At 40.9% G+C, this 13,738-nt stretch overlaps 1 protein-coding gene across 1 annotated transcript; it reads left to right on the plus strand.

Annotated features, from left to right (window-relative positions):
• Window positions 1–229: 229 nt before the first annotated feature.
• On the plus strand, window positions 230–13,515 carry LOC103443466 (beta-galactosidase 13-like). The gene is made up of 4 exons (XM_070820367.1): window positions 230–2,749; window positions 11,477–11,575; window positions 12,126–12,199; window positions 12,834–13,515. Exons 1-4 carry the CDS (start codon window positions 230–232, stop codon window positions 12,916–12,918), a joined length of 2,778 nt encoding a protein of 925 aa, XP_070676468.1. The 3' UTR covers window positions 12,919–13,515.
• The last annotated feature ends 223 nt before the right edge of the window (window positions 13,516–13,738 follow it).

Below are 13,738 nucleotides of genomic sequence, written 5' to 3' on the forward strand. Positions count from 1 at the left end.
TTTTCCTCAGACAAACATCAAAGCAAACAGCTCAAGCACTTGTAAGAACACGTCGAAGGTCGTAACAGAAAGTCCAAACTGATACAACTACCATCCCTCAATCTTCCCTTATATACCATTGGGTTTCATGGAGTTTCTCAGCAATCTTCTGACCGCCTCCTCCTTCTAAGGAGGACGAATAAGTTTCTTGCTCGAATCAAAAGAACAAAGTTTCTTGCTCGTATACACAATGGCAGTACCAATGAGTCGAGTGCTCTTGATTTCTCTTGTTTTCGTAGTGATCACAGCCGCGCTAGTCCATGCCAAAGGCCACGGACCTCATCATCATCATCATAATCAATCATTGCAGGTTGGCCCCGTGACATATGATGGCAGGTCACTGATTATCAATGGGAAACGCGAGCTTCTGTTTTCGGGTTCAATCCACTACACGCGAAGCACGCCAGAAATGTGGCCTGATATTCTCGAGAAGGCCAAGCGCGGAGGCTTGAATGTGATTCAAACTTATGTGTTTTGGAACATTCATGAGCCTGTGCAAGGGCAATACAACTTTGAAGGAAACTATGATTTGGTGAAGTTCATCAAGCTGGTTCAGGAGCATGGAATGTATGTTACCATTAGGCTTGGTCCATTCATCCAAGCCGAATGGAACCACGGAGGACTTCCTTATTGGCTAAGGGAGGTCCCTGGAATCATATTCCGTTCTGATAACACAGCATACAAGTATCACATGAAGAATTTTGTGGATATGATTGTGAACAAGTTGAGAGATGCGAAGCTGTTTGCTCCACAGGGAGGTCCGATTGTCTTGGCGCAGATTGAAAATGAGTACAATATGGTCCAGCTTGCATATAGAGAGTTGGGAAACAGTTACGTGAAGTGGGCAGCAGAGATTGCGGTGAATCAGAACATCGGAGTGCCATGGATCATGTGCAAGCAGAAGGATGCTCCTGATCCAGTTATTAATGCTTGCAATGGAAGGCATTGCGGAGATACATTCACAGGCCCTAACAAACCCAACAAGCCATCTCTATGGACTGAGAATTGGACTGCTCAATACAGAGTATTTGGTGACCCTCCTTCACAAAGATCAGCAGAGGATATTGCATTTTCCGTTGCTCGCTTTTTCTCAAAGAACGGAGCTCTAACCAACTACTATATGTACCATGGTGGCACAAATTTTGGAAGAACAAGTTCTATTTTCACAACCACCCGTTACTATGATGAAGCTCCTCTCGATGAATATGGTTTGCCAAGGGACCCCAAGTGGAGTCACCTCAAGGACTTGCACAAGGCCTTGAAGTTGTCCAGGAAGGCTTTGCTCTGGGGAGTTCCGGGAGTTCAAAAGATAAGCAAAGATACAGAGGTTCATTTCTATGAGACGGCCGCAACCAACATCTGTGCTGCTTTCTTGACAAACAATAACTTCCAAACTGAAGCAACTGTTAATTGGAGGGGCGTGGATTATTACCTGCCACACCGTTCCATTAGCATCCTCCCCGACTGCAAGACCGTGGTCTTTAACACTCAGAGAGTTGTTTCGCAACTGAACTCTAGGAACTTTGTTCGATCAAAAGTTGCTAATAATCTCAAATGGACCAAGTATGTAGAACCAGTTCCTAGCACCCTTCAAGTTCCAGTCAATAACCCGACCCCGCTGGAGCTGTATAGCTTGTTAAAAGATACCACAGACTACGCATGGTACACCACTAAGCTTGCACTGAGTCCACAAGACTTGCCCATGAAGGAAAGTATTCGACCAGTTCTTCGAATCGCAAGTCTTGGTCACGCATTGCACGCATTCGTCAATGGGGAATACATTGGTTTCGCACACGGGAGCCACGATGAGAAGAGCTTTGTTTTCGAGAAACCAGTTCCCTTGAAGGCTGGAGTCAATCAGATTTCTCTGCTTGCGATGACAATAGGACTTCCAGATAGCGGAGCCTACATGGAGCACAGATATGCAGGGCCTAATCTCGTAGCAGTACTAGGACTGAACACCGGAACACTGGACCTCACGCGAAACGGATGGGGGCATCAGCTTGGTCTGAGCGGAGAAAAGCTTCAAGTGTTCACTGAGGAGGGATCGAAACAAGTTCAATGGCATAAAACAAAGGGAGCAGCAGAGGGTCTCACATGGTACAGGACTTCTTTTGATGCTCCAGAAGGCCATGACCCTGTTGCTATACGAATGGCTGGAATGGGAAAGGGAATGATTTGGGTGAATGGTAAAAGCATCGGCCGCCACTGGACGTCCTTCCTCTCTCCTCTTGGAGAACCAACTCAAGCCGAGTACCACATCCCAAGGTCCTTCATTAAACCTAAACAAAATCTCCTTGTTGTGTTGGAGGAGCAGCCAGCCAAGCCCAAACCCATCGAGATCCTAACCGTCAACAGAGATACTATCTGTAGCTTCATTACTGAATATCATCCTCCGAATGTGAATTCATGGGAAAGGAAGGACAGCGTTTTCCAACCTGTGTTCGATGTTGTCAAATCATCTGCAGACATCAAGTGTCCAAAGAACAAGAAGGTTGTTGCTGTTGAGTTTGCAAGCTTCGGAGATCCAACTGGCATCTGTGGCAGCCTTGTCTTGGGAAAATGCAACTCCCCTGTATCGAAGGAGGTTGTTGAACGACATTGCTTGGGAAAAACTAGCTGCTCGGTCCCGATTGATCGCAATCTTTTCGCCAGCAAAACCGATGGTTGCCCTGATATCAAGAAGACACTTGCTATCCAAGTCAAGTGTGCTATATAACTATATAAGGTGTTATAAGAGAGAATTTATGTTTCCTGTGATATTTGTCATTATGAATTCAATAAAAAATACTATTGCAAGCTTAAGTTTTATATTTCTTCGTAGTAATTAAGATTGTCGTTACCTCCTCAGTAGAAAAAATGATCATAACGTAACCCATAGAATTTCATTTTTCTATTTTTCCTTGCAGCTCAAGTTCATAGACAAGAGGAATGGTTAATGACATACGTTGTGTACGCTATAATGAAATTTACAACAGAATCTAGTAGCACATCTGTACAGACGAAACACGAACATAGAAGAAGCCTGCCCGATCCAGAATGCTTCGAGTCTGTTACCTTTTTCATCAGCTTATGCTCCAACTTTTTTAAGAAGCTGCTTTTAAAGAAATTTAAGCAACACCAAACAAGCCCTTAGTAGCATGCTTGTTAACTGATCACACCAACAAAACAACAAAGCTTCACATGCTCTAGGCTGACTTGATAGAGCGCTCAGACCTGAGAGAAAACCAGATAATAATTCCGGTTTTACCATGTTTATCCGCCAAAACGGAAGCTACTTGACCTGCATCACAGAAGGATTTTCCGGAATTTAGATCAGATCGTGCTGATTAATTACATAAGCGCACATAATTTCTTTCCAACCCAAGCTACTTTGGCATATCAAGCTCAAACTTATACATGACCTACAGCACAACATATGAAGGCATACAAATAATGACAAACTGCAAAGTCGTAGTCATATTACCTTGAGCAATGTATCTCTGGCGTATCAGTTAAATGACATACGATAGCGCATATATCACCATCATCAAACATAATGGACTTACAAACGTTGAAAATACAGAAGCTGAGTAAATAGTTCGATCATATAATATAAGTCAATTGAAATCGTAAAACTCAAATTCAGGCCACATACATAATTTACTTGTATTTAGGGAGCACAACAATCTCGTTTGCACAAACTAATTCCAATCCCTTTTCAGCATCTTCGATCTTCTTCAGAATATAATCATCTCTCTCCCTCTTCAAGCTTCACCAAACTGAACCCTAATTAGTTTTGTTTGTACCATACTTGACTAATCCCGAAACTATTGAGCACCGGTCAACGTTATACCGTCAAGAACCCATAAGAGTTTCCCTCCAACCAGGAAGCCAATCACAGTGCGACACGTGTCGACATCAGAAGTCAATCATAGCGCGACATGTGTCAACATCAGAAGCTAATCACAACACGACACGTGTCAATGTCAGAATGAAACTAGAAACTCTCTTCTATAAATAGAGATCATTCTCTCACAATATTGCCTAATGTCATTTGTACTAAATCATTCACTAGTACTCACTAAAGGAGAGCTTGAACTTATGTACTTGTGTAAACCCTTCACAATTAATGAGAACTCCTCTACTCCGTGGACGTAGCCAATCTGGGTGAACCACGTATATCTTGTGTTTGCTTCCCTGTCCTTATTCATTTACATACTTATCCACACTAGTGACCAGAGCAATCTTGCGAAGGTCACAAACTTAACACTTTCTGTTGTACCAAAGTCCTCACTGATTTTGTGCATCAACATTTGGCGCCGTCTGTGGGAATCGACACGAAAAGCTATGTCGGTTCTCTTTCATTTTTTCATCTCACCACCGCGAGACCTCATCACTGTCCACCGTGAATCTGCAAAACCCATCTATCAAAAATGCAGAAATAAAAACACCTAAACTCAACCACAATTTCTTCTCTCTCCTCACCAACCCATCTCAGATCCTTTGGTCCTTCCAAAAAGATTAGCCTGAGCAGCATCAAGTGTGGTGCTGTTGCAGACACTGAACCGCCTCTCCTGCCACTTAACGGAGATCAGGCGTGAAGTCGTTGTTCACCACGTGGATGTACCCGCGTCTGCACCGCGGCATACGCTACACCAGTGCCACACCGAAGTGGTTAAACGCTATCGTCACCTGCATCACGGAGTCCGGCAAATACTTGTCGTTGACGCCCAACAGCATCACCTCGTTATGGTGGGCAAAGTAGTTGTTGGAAATCGTGATTCCGGTCGACCTCATGATGACGTCGATTAATCCATCAGCGCAGAACGAGAGGGAGCAGTGGTCGATCCAGATTTTGTGAGCGCTGAAGAGGGAGATGTCGTCGCTGTCCAACTCGCCGCGCTCTGCCTCAAACTCGCTCACCTCCTCCAGTTCTCTCCAGCCGCCGAGGCCCGAGCAATGTCCGCCATTCTCCTTCGCAAGCAGTTCGGTTTCGCCTCCTGACACATAAACCCTCCTTGAACCATCCACAATCCACACTCTTTCCCAATTCGATTTCCTTGCACTGACTGAGTTTTTCAGCAGAGAAAATGAGTTCAGTCATTGCCAGATTCATCAAGTTTATGAGGGTTTCCGTTCCTTCCTCGCCTACCTCCTCACAAGGAGCAGAAGCTAGACTCGAAGAGCAGAGAGCTGCTGACGTGGGCTCTGGTCAAGGTGGTTCAACCTGGTGACCGTGTGATTGCCCTCCATGTGCTCTGTAAAAATGAAATTGTTGATCGAGATGGGAAGTCATTGCTTATCTCTCTTGTCAAAGCGTTTGATTTTGTTCTTGCAGTCTATGATGGTTTCTGCAACTTGAAGTAGGTGGATCTCAAGCTCAAAATCTGTAGGGGAACATCAATCAAGAAAAGCAAGTGTTGTCACTTTAGAGAAAAGGAATACAGAAAGCAAAAGCAAGGAGTGAGGAGATCAAGAGAAGCAAAAGATAAGCTTCATATTAATTCTATCACGATTCCTTTTGTCTGCCAGGTGGAGAGACAGAAAGAAAAGCAAGAAAAGCAAGTGGGTGGTGTCAAGGCTATCTAGGCACTGTTACGTTTTACAGGAGAACATGCAGGAAATGGAAAAGAAAAAGTAAAAGCAAAAGCAAAAGCAAAAAGCAAAAGAAGATAAAAAGAAGCAGACATAATTGCGGTGGTGATGGCATGCGGAAAAAAGGAATTATGGGCGTGACCCATTGAGCAAAGGGTCGGATTTATTTTTGAATGATGTAATTTATTTTTCTTATCTTTCGGAGACATCTGTATAACCCCATCAGAAGGTAATAAATTTTTTTTTAAAAAATACGGCAAGCCCAAAATAATGGGCTAGAATGTTATGTGGAGGGTCAAGGCCCATATGCCCAAAAGAGCCAAGCCCTCCATTATCACCAACCAGGTGATCAGAAGTACGTCCAGTACTACAAAAAATTATTCAGCAGTCTGCCGCTATTACCACCAACCAGGTGATCAAAAGTACGTCTAGTACTCCAAAATTATTTGGCAACCTGCCACTATTATCACCAACTAGGTGATCAAAAGTACGTCCAGTACTACAAAAAATTATTCGGTAGCCTGCCACTATTATCACCAACAAAGTGATCAAAAGTATGTCCAATACTCCAAAATTATTCGGTAACTTACCGCTATTATCACCAACCAGGTGATCAAAAGTAAGCCTAGTACTACAAAAAATTATTCAGCAGCCCGTCGCTATTATCACTAACCAGGTGATCAAAAGTACGCCCAGTACTCTAAAATTATTCGGCAGCCTGCCGCTATTATCACCAACTAGGTGATCAAAAGTACGTTCAGTACTCCAAAATTATACATGAGCATCACTCATGTCAATCATACATAAACATTCATGAGTATCACTCATGTCAATCATACATAAACATTTATGACCATCATTCATGTCAACATTCATGAGCATCACTCATGTCAACATTCATGAGCATCACTCATGTCAACATCCATGAGCATCACTCATGTCAATCAACATCAACATTCATGAGCATTACTCATGTTAATCAACTTCGAAAGCTTCATTTACAGAGCTCCAGCTTTAAAAGCTTCATGTACAAAAACTCCAGCTTCAAAGCTTCACTTGCAAAGCTTCACCTATAAAGCTTCAATGCAAGGTATACAAATACCACATCCGAACCACTGTCATTTCGGCCTATACATGGATTGAATTTGAAGTCTCCAGCCAATAACCTCTATTGACTGAAGACTTGGGGGACTACATTATGTACCATATATTGGGCCTCAACTGGGCCTCATGAAAAATACTTGGGGGACTTAGCCCATTATTTATGTACTAAGGAGCGAACCCTTATTATATAAAAGGGACTCTTTCACTTTCATTAGAGAGCACCCATTATTCATGTACTGAGGAGCGAGCCCTTATTTTATAAAAGAGACTCATTCACTTTCATTAGAGAGCACTCATTATTATGTACTGAGGAGCGAGCCCTTATTTTATAAAAGGGACTCCCTCACCTTCATTAGAGAGCATCGCCGCCAGCTGAGCAACCGCCTCGCCGCCAGCATCACTGCTAACCCTTATTATGGCGCCAACATTATGTCCCATGTATTGGGCCTCAACTGGGCCTCATGAAAAATACTTAGGGGACTTAGCCCATTATTTATGTACTGATGAGCGAACCCTTATTCTATAAAATGGGCTCCCTCACCTTCATTAAAGAGCATCGCCGTCAGCTGAGCAACCGCCTTGCCGCGAGCATCACTCCTAACCCATCACTTATGTATTGAGGAGCGAGCCCTTATTCTATAAAAGGGACTCCCTCACTTTCAATGCCACAAGCCGAGCCAACCAAGGCAACATAAGCCACAAGCCGAGCAGCCTCGCAACATGTGCTACTTCTAGTTAAGCATCATTTCACATTGAGCACCGCCTCATATCAAGTATTCAGTTCTAGACGACATCTAGTTACTTCGGCCCACACATGGACTTAATTGCAAGTCTCCACCCAAAAGACTTTCTTGACTGAAGACTTGGGGGATTACTGTTTGTACCATACTTAGGGCTTTCGTATTTAGATCTCGTATAAATACTCGGGGAATTTAAATGTAATTATGTAATAAATGAAGGGGCAAATATGTAATAAGTGAGGAGCCCTTATTCTATAAAAGGACTCCTCACTCTCCTCATTGGGGGAGGCCAAGTCTTAGGCCTGAGATCCCCAAAGCTTCCCATATTCAAAGAAAAGCCTCATTCTCATTACAGAGGCTCTTTCCCTCATAATCCTCTCAGAGAAATACAATATCAGTGTAGACGTAGCTCAAACATTGGGATGAACCACGATACATCTTGTGTTATTTACTTTCTTGCAGATTCACGGTTGGATTTACGTTGTTCCAAGACCCTTCCAGTTTTGTGCATCAACAAGTTTTTACCCCAATACATCTTCCACCAACACCAACAAACTTAATCTCAAACTAGTTACAAGTTGCACAGTAGGGGTGGGTTCAAAAAACCGAAAATCGAAAAAAACCGAAAACCAAACCGAACCGAAACCGAAAAAATCGAACCGAACGAAAAAACCGAACCGAATTGAAAAAATCGAACCGAACCGAATTCTTTTGGTTCGGTTCGATTTTAGTGATCTAGAAACCGAACTAAACCGAACCGAACCGAATTAATTAAATTAATTTTTTTATTTAATTATTTGTTTTGGGTATTATTTTCTAAACCCAATTTGTAAGTTAAAATGTGCTAAACCCAATGTGTTGCCAAACTTTAAGCTCAAAATATTTAAAAAAGGCCTATAAAAACTCTAAACCCTAACCTATTATTTATCCCCCATATAAGGTTCCGGAACCAAACCTCCTCCAGAAGTACCTACATCCATCTCCATAGCACTGCCTACTTCTGCCCTAGCTTTCTTTTCCAAATCTACTCTCATATAACATGTAACAGAATCCATAAACATTTATTTCGGGTAGATTACTTGGGTAATTTGTGATGGAAAAGAATCTAACACACACTAAATAAATCCACCCACGCATTATTTTTACTAATCAAGTTGTCAACATGCAATTACAAGCAAACAACCTTGATCTTTGAACAACATCATACAATTTAACTTTTCTAAGTCATTTGTACGATTTTTGTGTTGTGAGGTTGTTAGTTTGGACTTTGGAAGACTTGATTGATGATTTTAGTTCAATTTTAAATGTTTATTTTCATTGTCTTTGATTCTAGTTAGAATGCTTATGTTATGATTGTGTTGGATATGTTAAAATTTAAATTTTCAATGTTTTTCATTTTTTGAAAAAAAACAAAAACAAAAAACCGAAACCGAACCGGAAAAAACCGAACCGAAAAAAAAACCGAACCGAAAAAAACCGAAAAAAAATGAACCAAACCGAAATTTCGGTTTGGTTTCGGTTTTGGCAAAAAACCGAACCGATTTAAACCGAACCCACCCCTATTGCACAGTACAAAAAGGCAAAACAAAGAGTTATCTTGGCAGCCTTTGAAAGAACTAATGAATCCAGAAGAAGCTAGTAGCGTCCATCAAACCGGGGCATAAAGCAAAGAGCGGGTGAAACGCTTGGAGAGTAATGCTTGGTTATGGTTTCATCCTCTAAATTGAAAACACCTACATCGCTTGGCCTGATATCACTATCAGATAATCGCCCTCATCCAAATTTTGTCCTGCCATCCATGTAACATAAATAGAATAACTATCAACCAGGAAGAAAGTCTTATCTCCAATTATTTTTAGCTCAACATGTTGTGCAACGGATCCATCCCTCTCATCGAACACCAACTTGTAAACCACGAATACAACAGTCCAACACTTCTCGCCACAAGAACCTGCATTAACATTTGAACAATCTCCGAACATGTAGTAGTTTTCCCTTGATTGATTCCACGAGATACACTTTATCGACATAAACCGAGAAGGGACATTCTTGCGGGTCAAGCATCTTTGCTTCTATCGGGTTGTTATTGACATAGAAGAACAGAATGCAGAAAACTAACGAAAATTCCAAAAAAACTGTAGTTTTAATGAAAAATGATAAATAAAGGTGTAGTGAATAGAAAAGGTAAAAATGTGGTTTTTCATTAAAAGTGAACAATATTAGAAGTGTTTTATTAAAACTCCCTTATAAAATTGTTTGGACCCTAAAATATTGTTTAGGCCGAGTTAAAGTTAACTTGTCTAACTCGGCCCAGTGTTGGATATGCCGGGTTTAAATCCTCTCTCGGCCCAGAATTCGTGTACAGGTGTCAATGGGAGATATTTAGCCCATAGGCTGCCCGGTCGAAATTGGCCATATTCTATCGAAAAGTGGAATGTGGACGAATCCTGTTGTGAGAGGGAGTCTCGACGGGATCAGGATGCTGAGATTGAATACGGTCTGATAACGAGTTATGTTCGGAGTCCTCGTAAGAATAGGATTGGCCGACATGAAATTGGATAATGAGAAGGAGTTTTAATCCAAGAGTGATTAGGATTCAATACAGGCTGGCTGTTATAAATAGAGAGGAAAGACATCGAAACAACCCCCTTCAATTCAACACACAACTGCCCTGCGCAAATTATCTCAACAAACTTGAGATTTTTTCCTTTTCTCTTTTCGCCGACACATCTTCAGTTTGGATAAACAGTACTGCGAAGGTAACCGATGATATCTTCAGTCGGCATAGATAACACTGTTACCGTAGAATTAGCCGACCTCGCAGCATCTTCAGTTGGCATAAATAGCACTGCGTCGAGGGCGACTGGTTATCTATCCAAGTCTCGATTGAGAAGGATTTCCGAATCCTTGTTGGTCGATGTCATCTTATCAGCCTTCTAAGCGAAGTGAGGTGTTACAGTTTACTGGGCTCGGCACATTGCACGCCGAGTTATTTTATGATTGGATACTCACAAGTGGGATTTAGAGTTCGGCGTTCCAACGGCCGAACCACGTTTACTGTTAAGACTTATATTCGCTTTGAGTATTTGTGGCCTTACACTTTGGTGTCGATTCGGCGTGAGTTTACTCTGACGAATACTATCACTGCGATCGAATCCGACGACGACGATTTGTGAACTTCGTAAGAATAGTAGCCTTGTCTTCAGGTTCGAGAACTCAAGAGGCCGAGACGTGTTCCTTCCTCGGTCAGAATCGCAAGACGCAGAAGTCGACCGCGCACCCAACGCAACATCAGCATATTTTACTCCTCAGCCGAGCTCGGCCGACGAGTTGGCACACCCCGCATTCAACCGAAGGACGTAGTTAGCTCATAGATTACTCGGCATGTGCGCCACGTAGGCTAGGTAGTTTTTAGGATCAACAAAAATACAACATCATTAAGCAAGTACCCTCTCCATCGCTTTCTGTAAATAGAATTGTAATGAAAATTTATATGGTATAAAATGTTTCACGTTATTTGGTGCAGAAATTTAATGTATATAACTATTTTTTAAATAAAAAATTCCGTAGCATGGAAGCAAAACCCCATTTGACACTAAAAAAACTCAAAGCCCAAAGTAGGCAAATTTGTGATTAAATCAAAAGAAAAAAGCAAAATTAAGAGCAAAGAAGAAAAAAAATTGAAAACTCCCCAACAGAAATAGCAAAAAGAAAAAAAAGAAGAAAAGAAAAGCCTAATCTCTTTTAATAACCATTGCAACGACAACGTTTCAAGCAGTTTAAGCTTTTCATTCTTTACAAACCAACGCCGCCGTCTCCACTTCAGTCTCTGGTGCCCCGTCTGAAGCTGAACACATACAGAAATGGCGTCCTTGATGACAATGCTAAGAAGCAGCAGAGGGAACGCTTCCATCTTCGGCACTAAGAGGTGGGCCCACATCGCTGCCATGCCTCCGCCGATGGGTGGGGCTATGCTTCAACCTAACATTTCATCGCCACCGTTGGTTCTGCCAGAGTCCGATCGGGATCCAGAGAAGAACAGCAACATCGGGTTCGGGTTCCCGAGTTTCTTGTTCGGTGGATCCATGGAGCTCATGGCTGTCCCCAAGAGGAAGGTATATATATGTATTTCTATGTATCTGGGGATTGGGGTTTTAGGGTTCTTGGTTCTGGAATTTATTTACTGGATCATATTTTTGGATTAAAAATGAATTCTTTTTGTTTTCATGTGGAATTTCATTTGAAATTGGTTAATGGGTTTTCAATTCCATGTTATTATTTGCTCTGATGACTTTGTATGGGTTCTGTGTATGGTAGAATTGCCCTGTTCTGTGTAATTAGTATGTAGCGCTTATACCAGTAGAAATTCGATTTCAACTTTCGGATTCATGGTATGGAGGATTTATTTATTTATTTTTTATTATTACCTGCTGTGATTATCTTTCTCGAACGCAATCGTCCGCTGTCTGATTCATCGTGGTAATCTTTCATATATGCATTTCATTTTCGTGCATTTCATCACTTGTTGAAGATTTACAATCGAAGGCGGCATGTCATACATACTATAACTTTGATGTTTCATTTGCTTTTTTGTTGTCATTGTGTTATTGTAATGCACGTTTAGAAGATTTGGAGATTTGATATATAAGGATGTATATCGTGCAGACTTCTCCCCACAAGAGAGGCATAAGAAATGGCCCGAAGGCTCTGAAACCTGTTCCGGTGATAGTTCGATGCAGGTAAGTGCTTTGTGACTTTTGTAAGCCTTTCCTTCGATGTGGAAGTAAAATACTTCTGCAAATATTTCTTCTGTTTTATAATGAAATATAGTTGAATAGTTAGCTGGAGGTTTGAATTGTTATTGATAATTTGGTTGCGGATTATCGGAGAGAAACAACCGTGTCGACTACTTTGACAATGGAAGTTTATGGTATTCTTTCTGTGACTTCTTTGACAATTGAAGTTTGTGTTTTATTTAGAATCCATGTGTTGAGTCGATGAAATAATTTTTGGTTATCAAGATAGTGTCCATTGTATTACCTGCAAACAGCATGGAAAATGATTTGGCGAATTCGGAAAAAGCATGAAACGAACAAATTTAGATGTTGATGTTTTTATTGGAGATGTATCATAATGCTTCAGCTATACTTTTAATTATTAAAAGAAGATATAATATCATTCTATGTCAGAAAAATATGAGAAGTTGTGTGTTCTTATGTTTTTCTCTTGTTGTTGAGTAAACCCGGAACCTAGTTTCCTGATGTGAACTCAGTATCTAGTTTAATTGCTTGTGATTTTAGCCTATATTTGCAATGAAATCCAGCATATAGCAATAAAATCTTAATTTTGACATATAACAATATTTGGTTACAGGGGTTGTGGTCGTGTCAAGCTACCGCACTTTTATTGTTGTAGCGGTAGAGAAAATGCCGGTGAGCATGATGGCTCAAGAAGTTGAGATTGAAGTCACTGTGGTGTAGGGCACCCAACTGTAGTAGACGTGTTGGATGGAGAGGTTAAAACCCTAGAATTTACTATCAAATGGCTCCTTTCGTTTCTGTTATGGTTCCAAAACTGAGATTTGTGGTAGGTCTTCAAGAAAAACAACTGAATTGATTTTTTGTTCACTTAATCAAAGGCAATTTTGTTCGCCCTCAGTTTCTGTTCGTCCTTCTAAAGTTTTTCGCCCTCACTTAATGAAGGGTGTTGTTTGCATTTCGAGCATGGAGAAACTTGTGTATGTTAATGCATTTGTAGCAGAATGTAAGCAGACAAAGAGTCGAGGGTATACAATCATTTTGAACTCTCGTGCACGGCTTTAATACCCCGATGTAGGATTCATCCTCTCAACATCCTACTGAAGTTGTAGTGCGAATGTGGTACTTTTGGCATCTCATTGTAGTATGTTATGTTGATCTCTCTTTGGTTTATGGTTAACTTATGACATTGTCACTTTCATCATGGTTTGTTATAACTTTTGTAATCTTCATCTCAGATTTTGAGGCACTGAAAGTGAACTCATTTACTGCCTAATGAAAGGTAGTTGTTATCCATCCTTCTAAGGGCTGGTTTGATATTATTTTGCTTTGAAAAAAAAACTGCTTTTGCTATGATGTAAGAATAAGCGGCTGTGAAATAAAGCTGTAGAGTCTATGGTAAGCTTTTTTGTAAAAATGTTTTAAAAAAAAAAAAACAGTATTATAGTGTTTGTAAACTTTTATGTAAAAAAGATTTGAAAAAAAAGTCGGTTTTTCAAAGCTAGGTTTTGCAGCTTCTTG

The sequence above is a fragment of the Malus domestica genome, chromosome 04 (genome assembly GCF_042453785.1).
Source record: "Malus domestica chromosome 04, GDT2T_hap1".
NCBI lineage: Eukaryota > Viridiplantae > Streptophyta > Magnoliopsida > Rosales > Rosaceae > Malus > Malus domestica.

What these genes read in the sequence shown, in the direction of transcription:
- LOC103443466 (XM_070820367.1), top strand. Translation starts at nt 230, where the DNA reads ATGGCAGTACCAATGAGTCGAGTGCTCTTGATTTCTCTTGTTTTCGTA. An exon ending in TTGCTATCCAAGTCAAGTGT is followed by an intron (nt 2,750 to 11,476) that starts GCTATATAACTA and finishes GTTCTGCCAGAG; the next exon opens with TCCGATCGGGATCCAGAGAA. An exon ending in TGGCTGTCCCCAAGAGGAAG is followed by an intron (nt 11,576 to 12,125) that starts GTATATATATGT and finishes TATATCGTGCAG; the next exon opens with ACTTCTCCCCACAAGAGAGG.